We start from the raw sequence: 9,926 nt of genomic DNA on the forward strand, positions 1-9,926 counted from the left end.
AAAAAAAAAAAAAAAAAAAAAAAAAAAAATTAACTAAGTAACTAAGTCGCTTTCTCTGTACCTATGTCCCAATGTACGCTTAAATCTTAAAAACTGCACAACAGATTTTGATAGAGTTTTTTTTAATAGATAGAATGACACGGACGAATACAATAATAGGCAATAGCAAGTATATAAATAGCTCATGTCTTATTCTAAACTATGAAATAAATTATTGTAGTTTCATTAAATTCCATTCAGTAGCGGTACTACCAAAAAATCTATCCCATACTTTCAATTACTATGTGTGTTACCTACCTGGTTAACACATGAGTGATTCCACTGTTTCCAGTAACTTATCCTTAACCATTGGAATATCGGGATAAAAAGTTGCCTATATGTTATTCCAGTTGTTCAGCTATCTATGTACCAAATTTCATTGCAATCGGTTCGGTAGTTTTTGTGTGAAAGAGCTGTTGCTTTTTCACACAAAAACTACCGAAACACACACACCGAAACAAACACACACACACACATCCTTACAAACTTTCGCATTTATAATATTAAGTAGGATAGGATAGTAGCATATATATACAGTTAATTAGTCAGTTTCTACGTGGGTGTCCAAAGTTTTGACATCACATGTTAATATATAAGTACCTCGCCAGGTCAGCGACTCGGACGGTCTCCCGCAGTGGATATGCTGGGAGTGCGCGGCGCTGCTGAGGAAGTGTGTGAGGTTCAAGCAGAAGGTGCTGAAGGCGCATACCGTGCTGTACGATTATCATGGTCGTTGTGTTCCGGTGGGTAGATGTTTGAATAATATTAGAGAATAGACATTTTTTAATACATCCAACTTCACACTTATATTATTAATGTGATAATTTGTTTGTTTGTATGTTTGTCCGTCAATCACGCTGACACTACTTAACAGATTTAGATGAAATTCACTATACAGTCAGGGTATGAGTTGATTTGGGGGATAGGATACTTCTTATCCCGATTGAATGCTCCCTTGGGATTAAAACGGAATCTTGGTATCCGAGCAGAGCCAGGAACGGCGTATAGTATCAATATGAAATAATAACACCACTTCCAATTATCTACATAAAGTACATTATCACTTTGTAGTATAAATCAAAGACGCTTTCTCTGTCGGTCCCTATGTCCCTAAGCTGGAATCTTTCAAACTACGCAACGGATTTTGATGGGGTTTTTTAATGGAGAAAGTTATTCAAGAGGATGTTGTGTTGATAGGTATAATTACATCAATTGAACTACATCTAATTTAATGCGTGCGAAGCCGCGGGTAAAAGGTTCTATACTAATATTATAAAGATAAACTTATGTATGTTTGTCAGTTTCTAAAAGTGTAAAAATTCTTACATCATTAGCAAGCTACGCCTTCACCGAGTGACATAGGCTATATATGTACCATGGGCAAAGCCCGGGCGATCAGCTAGTTTATTATGTATTTATTTTAACCTGATATATATCACATATCCTATCCTATCCCCCTACTAATCCTACTCCTACTAAACTATAATACTATATACTTACTATCCTACTTTCCTACCCTATCTTACTAATATAATAAATGCCAAAATTTGTAAGGATGTGTCTGTGTTTGTTCCTCTTTCACGCAAAAACTACTGAACCAATTGCAATGAAATTCGGTACGTAAACAGCTGGACAACTGGAATAACATATAGGCAACTTTTTACCTCGATATTCCTACGGGATACGGACTTACGCGGGTGAAACCGCGGGGCGCAGCTAGTAACCGATATTTTGATATCTATGATAAACTAACAGCTTTTTTCTTCCATAAGAATGTTCCTTGTGATTTAAAAAAAAGCTGAAAAAAAAAAATTGCTGAGTTGATCAAGACGTTCTCGAGGTTGACGCCGAGCAACACTATCAGCGATTAATTTTTAATTAATAGGGACATCAAATATTTGAAAGATATAAAGAATAGCAAAAAAATCGAACCCGTGGCCTTCGCTGTGACCTGGCATCATCTAACCTCTCGGATACTGTTCTACCGCCTCAGAAATTGGACCATTACCTTCTAACTTTCCTCTTTTACCTTATCACTGTGCATATAAGCCACCTAACGCCATCTATGGGCACAATTAAAGAAATAAATAATAAATACTATTGTACTATTAATATTATAAATGCGAAACTTTGTATGGATGTATGGACGTTTGTTACTCTTTCACGTAAAAACTACTGAACCAATTGCCATGAAATTTGGTACGTAGACAGCTGGATAACTGGAATAACATATAGGCAACTTTTTATCCCGATATTCTTACGGGATACGGACTTACGCGGGTGAAACCGCGGGGCGCAGCTAGTAATAGATACAGTCAAAATCTGTTATAATGACATCAAAGGGACTTCTCATATTTAGTCGTAACAGCCGATGATGTTGTTATGTTGATAATTCAGCTGGGACCCTAGATTCAAAGTCAAAGTCAAAATTATTTATTTTGATTTAAACCCCAAAGGGGCACTTACGAACGTCAATACAACAATATATCAAAAACATTACTTAAAATAATAATAACTTAAAAATAAATAAAATACAATTCTCAATTAATTATTAAAATTGCCATTCAATATTCATATAATTAACAAATTTGTCAATTTTATAGTAGGCTTTAGAAATGAGAGTACACGTCTTTATATGTTTTCTAAATTTGTGTTCTGGTAGGTGGATTTAGGTCATTTTAAACCGATGTGTTGTTATAAATGATGTTGTCGTAAACAGTTTTGACTGTAGTTCATTTCATTTACAATTTCCTACTAATATTTCAGATTAAAATAAATGCGGATGTACAGACAATATTCTATTGTGTTCATGTATATAAAGTTACATTACAGTTCGCCATAGACGGGCAAGACCCGGAGTTGGCGAAGTTTTCTTCGCCCCACCTGATGACCACGAAGATACTAAATTTCGACACAGTTAAGGGTAAACTCGGATTCCATAGTGTCTTGCAGGTGAGCGTTTTGGGAAGAAAAAACTCTGTGTTCTGTTCTCCCAGCTTGTTTGTGGTCAATCGGGGTGGTTGTAAATGGGAGTTGGTGAAAAGATGCCCTGAATCCTGCCCTGTGATCTAATTTTTTTTCTATTCTTTCAAAAAATTTCTCAAAGATGTCCTGCTAATTTATTTCTGTAAATATAAAACGTTTAAAACAAACTTTTATCTTATAGTTTTTTATAGATAATTTGTAAACAAAAGTAGTTTTTTGACATAGATTTTTTGAGAATTTTTTTCATTTACCCCGATTGACTTTAACGTTCTGTGAAGCTAATTTTTGTTTATTTTTTATTATTTGTCATAGCGGGCAATTGAGCTGGTGGTTCACCAGATGGTAAGCGATCACCACCGTCTATGAACAGAGCAGAGGTAGTGCTGGTGTGAGGGAAAAAGAAGGAATGCTGGGGCTGGGAAGGGGTTGGAAAAGGGAACGGGCCTAACTCCTCCCACTCACCGTACGAAACACAGTAGCATGCTACTATATCACGCCGCTCTCCTGTGCGGGTGTGGTACTTTCCCGGTGCGTGCTGCCACAATTCGTGCCGAAACGTACTCGGCTCCCACACACATGATGTTTTACATGACACATGACATTTAAGATTACTACTTCACAAATAAAAATCTTCATTTTTAGAATAGTCCAAGTCCAAGCAATATATCTGGATAATAACTCTTCTAAACAACCCCAAAAATGTGAGGAATGGATGGGTGAGGGGGGGGGGGGGGGGGGGGGGGGGGGGGGGGGACTAGACAACTTTTAATGTAACAATCATGTTTCAGCACGAGAAAATAGCAAATGACTCGCCGCTGTTTTACTTTGAAGTACAACAACCGTTTACCGACTGCGACCAAGTAAAAGATGTGCTAGTGAAAAGCGAGGATTTCTTTGATGTCGGCGATGAATCGGTGCCCGCTGACGATTATCGGTAAGTCTAGGCTACTCAGGCTCTGCTATGTCCTATTTCAGGTCTCGAACTATCCTTGTGCCAAATATCATCCGGATCGGTTCAGCGGTTCATGTGTAAAAAAAGACCTGAGAATGGGCATAGTTTTCATCCCGGGTGCTGTGTATAGTTTTCTTTGACAACGCGGACGAACGCAGCCAGTCACAAGGACCATTAACAAACTGAGGGTAGTTGGTTCGAACGTTAAATAAACAACCTGCGAACACCAAAGCACAATCCGTACGAATGCTCGTTTCTAAGTCATTAGACATTATATAGGATTAGATTTAGACGTTATATAGGACTAGCGGTCGCCCGTGGTATATATATACCCCATAGCCTTCCTCAATGAATGGGCTATCTAACACTGAAAGAATTTTTCAAATCGCACCAGTAGTTTCTGAGATTTGTGCGTTCAAACAAACAAACAAATAAACTCTTCAGCTTTATAATATTAGTATAGATTCGACAGCTAAACAAGTTTTGCTAAGTTATGAAAAGCGACATCTGTATCTCAACTGACAATTATTCAAATTTAAATTCAAATATTTAATTTAATAATTAATTATAAAAGAGCAGTGGTGGCTCATTGGTGAGGACGTCGGACTTCAAAATCGATAAGTCGCGGTTCGAGACCGGGGCGAGCGTGCAGGAAATAAATTGATTTTACAATTTATCTGCACATGTGTATAACATCAGCATTGCTTGAAACGGTGAAGGAAAACATCGTGAGGAAACCGGCATGTCCGAGAATCAAAAGTTCGACGACATGTGACATCTGCCAACCCGCACTTGGCCAGCGTGCTGGATTACGGCCTAAACCCTCATAGGAGGCCTGTGTCCCAGCAGTGGGAACATATATGGGCTGATGATGATGATGATGAATTAATTAATTATCATATTTATACATATTTTTGTTTATACCATTATTCATCCAACACAATTGACATCCGATCGTATGTTATTAATTAATGTATGTGTTTTTTCTAATCTAATATACATATATTGTATTTTCAGTGCGAGCGAGATGGAAGATGCTTCGGATAAAGAAATCAAGCAAGAGCGAAAGAGAAGGGGGAGGAGTAAAGTGAAAGCCGAGGAGAGCAAGAGTGATGAGTTGGTGTGAGTTAGGTTTTGGATCTGTGATTTTATTTTTTATTTTTCCATTTCTAGTAAATTTTTCTCCAATTTTAATTGAATTTTTCTAGAGCTTTCTTCTCCAAAATCAATACATAGTAAAAAATAAAGTCACTTTCTCTGTTTGTCCCTATGTATGCTGGTAAATGGATTTTGATGGGGTTTTATTTTAATTTGATTTAATAATTTTATTTTTAAATTTAATAGGGATAAAAAGTAATCTATCACCCAAGTCGGCTCATACCCTGTCCATTTACCGAATTTCATCAAAAATCCACGTTCAGTAGCGTGATTGACGCACAAACATTCTAACAAACAAACAAATTTTCACATCCTACTTCCTACTAATATTATAAATGCGAAAGTTTGTAAGGATGTGTGTGTGTTTGTTGCGTTTTCATGCAAAAACTACTGAACCGATTGCAAATGAAATTTGCTATGTAGACAGCTGGACAACTAGAATAACATATAGGCAACTTTTTATCCCGATATTCCTACGGGATACGGACTTACGCGGGTGAAACCGCGGGGCGCGGCTAGTTTATAATATTAGTGTAATTTCTAGGAACACCGAGAAACCGAAGCGGCGCGGGCGCACCTCCAAGTTAGAAATAGACGAGACCAAAATAAAGATCATAAAATTGGATCCTATCGAGCAATTGAGGGAGAGAGAGGTGAGCGCTTTGAATTTGACGTTTAACCGACTTCACAAAAAGGGGGGGGAGGTTGTCAATTTGACTGTATGTTATGCTGTGTGTTTGTTACCTAGTAACTTTTTTTAATGATTCTCTTTTGTATTTGAAAGCTGGTCCTTGCCATGTGGTCGGTTTTCAGGTCTGATGATGTGAAGGTGGTTTTGTTTTTTTGTTCTTAAAAGTTATTATATCAGCTGCATCTGTATGTTTGTTTGTAACCGACTCGTTTAGACTCGACTTTGCCCCAATTCACACGGACAGATTGAACTCAAACTCTGTACACTTATCGCGGATCGGCGACAATACAATAGTTTCATGAGTTTTTCTTATTATCCTGTGAGGATCAACGGGGTTTAATAATTTCCTAACATATATTCTGAGCAAATGGGACATATCTTATACCTTTAAACGAGCAATCCTTGTATATATATATATATATAATTGGAATCTCGGAATCGGCTCCAACGATTTTCATGAAATTTAGTATATAGGGGGTTTCGGGGGCGATAAATCGATCTAGCTAGGAATTTTTTTTAGAAAATGTCATATTCGTGTTTTTTTTTTCCTGACATCTATTGGTGAATAATAATACTATTTTGCTTCGTAGATAGCTGGACAACTGAAATAACACATAGGCACTTTTTATACCGATATTCCTACGGGATACGGACTTACGCGGTTTCAACCGCGGGTCACAGCTAGTTATTATTATAGAGAAGTGTTTATTTATCTATATTTAGACTTATCAATTTTGAAGTCCGAGGTTCTACCACTGAGCCACCACTGCTTTTTTTTCTTATTCTAAACTATAAATCTATAGTAATGTTATAAAGCTGATAGGTTTGTTTGTTTAAACTACCCCCACTCTGTTCACGGGCGGCGGTGATCGCTTACCATCAGGCGAACCACCAGCTCAGTTGCTCGATATGACAAAAAAAAATAATAATTATAATAATAAACACTCCAGGAGGAATGCAAAGCCCAAACGCTGCCGTTCTACTGCAAGCTGTGCTACAAGGGCTTCAGCTACGAGTCGAAGCTGCAGAACCACATGAGGAAGCACAGCCCGGTGAGTGGGGTCGGCGAGTGGACGAGCGAGTGAGTGGGGCCAGTAAGTGGGGTCGGTGAGTGGACGAGCGAGTGAGTGAATGAACGTATGAACGAATTAGTGTGTTTGTTTCCTACTGGGAGTTGTATATGAAATAGATGATTTTTATCCTTCCCGCCTCGCCGCACGCCGCATCGTCCGAACCCGCGTCCTTTTGCCGAACCGTAGTAACGCCTAGCCTCTCGGCCGCCCGTGATCCCGCCGAGATTTCAATGCTATAAAAATTAAAATTTAGCAACGGCCGCGTTTCATCGATTTTGCGACAATCTGTACACAATTTTTTTTTTCAATTTTTTCTTATAATGTGACGTTTTTTTACTATGAATTTTTTTTGTGATTTTTTCATTTTTTTTTTTCGAATTTTTTGTACTTTTTCAACAAATAACAAATAACCCGTGCGGCGCAGTCCCGCGGGCCGCACCGCTGCGCGCTGTGCTCCATGCACCTGCCGAGCAGCTACAGCCTGTCCGTGCACGCGCTCACGCACACGCGCCGCTTCGAGTGCCGCCGCTGCGGCCGCCGCATGACCGACCGCGACGCGATCCTCAACCACTACAGGTGCGCCTATGGGGGGGGCAGTAGCCTAGTAGTAGCTGTATCAGTAGCAAACTAGTAGCACTACCAAAAGTAGCAATAGTCGCTAACCAGTAGCATAGCAACACGACCAGCCCGGAGTAGCGTAGTAGTTGTTGTTGTATCAGTAGCAAACCAGTAGCACTACCAGAAGTAGCAATGGTTGCTAACCAGTAGCATAGCAACAGCACTACCAGGAGTAGCAGTTGTTTTAGTAGCAATGGCATGAGTAGCAGAAGTCGTATCAGTGGCACTACCATTAGCGGTGATAGCACGGTGCGGGTAGAAATAGCAATTGTAGACGCTGTTACAGTATCATCCACAGTGTCAGTAGCGTTGACAGTAGCAATTATAATACGACTAGAAGTAGCAATTGGAGCAACGGTGACCATCATTATCAGAAGCACTGCCAGTAGCACTACCAGTAGCAGTACCAGTAGCATTGAGAGTACGAGTAGTAGTAGCAGCAGCAATTATAACAACTCACTGGTGTAGTTCAGTAGCTCTGCCAGTAGCGCTACCCCTAACAATACTAGTAGCAGTACCAGTAACAGTTCGTAGTTGTAACTACATATGTTAGTAGCTAGCAATCGTTTAATAACCGTATGAGTTAGATAGGCAATTGTATTTTTAGTAACCAACTGAGTTAGGTGGGCAATTATAAGTCGAGTAACTTAATATTATATTCGTAATAATCGTTTCATAGCCGTATGAGTTAGGTGGGTAATTGTGCTTTTAGTATGAGTTAGGTAGGTAATTGTGCTTTTAGTATGAGTTAGGTAGGTAATTGTGCTTTTAGTATGAGTTAGGTGGGTAATTGTGCTTTTAGTATGAGTTAGGTAGGTAATTGTGCTTTTAGTATGAGTTAGGTGGGTAATTATACTTTTAGTATGAGTTAGGTGGGTAATTGTACTTTTAGTATGAGTTATGTGGGTAATTATACTTTTAGTATGAGTTAGGTGGGTAATTATATTTTTAACAACTAAATTTATATTAACCTGCATTGTCTTGATGTTCCCAGATCGGAGCACGAAGGGATAACGTCTGTGTTCACTTGCCACGTGTGCGGGAAGATATTTAAGTAAGCATTTTTTTTATATTATTTTTCATGGAAATCTTTTTTTTAATATTATGCTATTAAAAGACACAAATATTCCGCAGCAATCAAAAAACCCTCCGCGGGCACATACGGAACCACCACTCCGGCGGTCGAGCCAAGTGCGATCAGTGCGGGAAGACTCTCATCAACAAGGACGCGCTGGTGGAACACCAGCTGTGAGTATATCATCATCATCATTATCATCACCACCATCATCATCATCAACACCATGGTTTTTGCTGTCAAGATCCGTTTCTTTTTCCTCACCCGTCTCAGTCCGTACCTTCGTTTCAGTCGCCGATCCTCTCCTTATCCCCTTCTCCTTACAAGCGGGCAGCGCATCCGCAGTGGCACTACCTCTGCTCGGTCGTGTACGGCGGTGATCGCTTACCGTCAGACGCATCACCAGTTCAGTAGCACGTTATGACGTAAAAAGTAATATCCTATACTGATATTATAAAGATGAAGAGTTTGTTTGTTTGTTTGTGTGAACGCACTTATCTCACTAAGTACTGGATTACTGGTTTGAAAAATTATTTTAGTGTCGGATAGCCCATTTATTTAGGAAGGCTATATATCTACCACGGGCGATGCCGGGGCGGATCGCTAGTATATCAATAAAACGGAAAGATAAATACAAAAACCCCCTCCTCCAGCATACACGACGGCGTGAAGAACCACGAGTGCCCGATCTGCCACAAGCGATTCCGCACGCGGCACCAGGTGCGCAACCACCAGGCGAAGCACAGCGACCGGAAAGACTTCTACTGCGTCGAGTGCGACGTGCGGTGAGCGGGACACGCGCGCGCACACACGCACAGACACAGACACACACACACACACACACACACACACACACGCGCACCCACACGCACGCACACACATACACACGTACACATACGTGTGCGCGCGTTTGACGACAGACACATTCTATCTAACGCACAACACGTTATATCTCACGCACTACTGATCTGACGCATAACACGTCGTGTCTATCATAACATACTATTAGACGCGCAATGCGACATGTCTATCATAATACACTATCTGATTCACAACACGTGACGCCCACCATACGCCACTTTCTATCAGACGCACAACGCGTCATGTTTATCACAACATACTTTGAATCAGACTCACAACACGTCACGCCTATCATACGACACTGTCTGTCTGACACACAACACGTCACGCCTGTCATACGACACTGTCTCTCTGACACACAACACGTCACGCCTGTCATACGACACTGTCTCACTGACACACAACACTTCACGCCTATCATACGACACTGTCTCACTGACACACAACACGTCACGCCTATCATACGACACTGTC

The 9,926-nt window shown here is 40.1% G+C and overlaps 1 protein-coding gene across 2 annotated transcripts in view; it reads left to right on the plus strand.

The window, feature by feature from the left end:
• The window catches only part of LOC119839255 (zinc finger protein 544-like), a 16,837-nt gene that overhangs the window by 2,239 nt on the left and 4,672 nt on the right, over positions 1–9,926 (plus strand). The window contains exons 2-11 of one of the 2 annotated variants that reach the window (XM_038365481.1): positions 648–782; positions 2,872–2,991; positions 3,813–3,958; positions 4,994–5,098; positions 5,679–5,787; positions 6,776–6,877; positions 7,323–7,474; positions 8,511–8,570; positions 8,651–8,764; positions 9,245–9,376. In XM_038365481.1, the coding sequence (XP_038221409.1) occupies positions 648–782; positions 2,872–2,991; positions 3,813–3,958; positions 4,994–5,098; positions 5,679–5,787; positions 6,776–6,877; positions 7,323–7,474; positions 8,511–8,570; positions 8,651–8,764; positions 9,245–9,376 (1,175 nt within the window). Of the gene's footprint in view, positions 1–647; positions 783–2,860; positions 2,992–3,812; positions 3,959–4,993; positions 5,099–5,678; positions 5,788–6,775; positions 6,878–7,322; positions 7,475–8,510; positions 8,571–8,650; positions 8,765–9,244; positions 9,377–9,926 lie in introns of both variants that reach the window. The other variant, XM_038365482.1, reaches the window with a different exon arrangement.

Source organism: Zerene cesonia, unplaced genomic scaffold, assembly GCF_012273895.1.
Source record: "Zerene cesonia ecotype Mississippi unplaced genomic scaffold, Zerene_cesonia_1.1 Zces_u010, whole genome shotgun sequence".
Lineage (NCBI taxonomy): Eukaryota > Metazoa > Arthropoda > Insecta > Lepidoptera > Pieridae > Zerene > Zerene cesonia.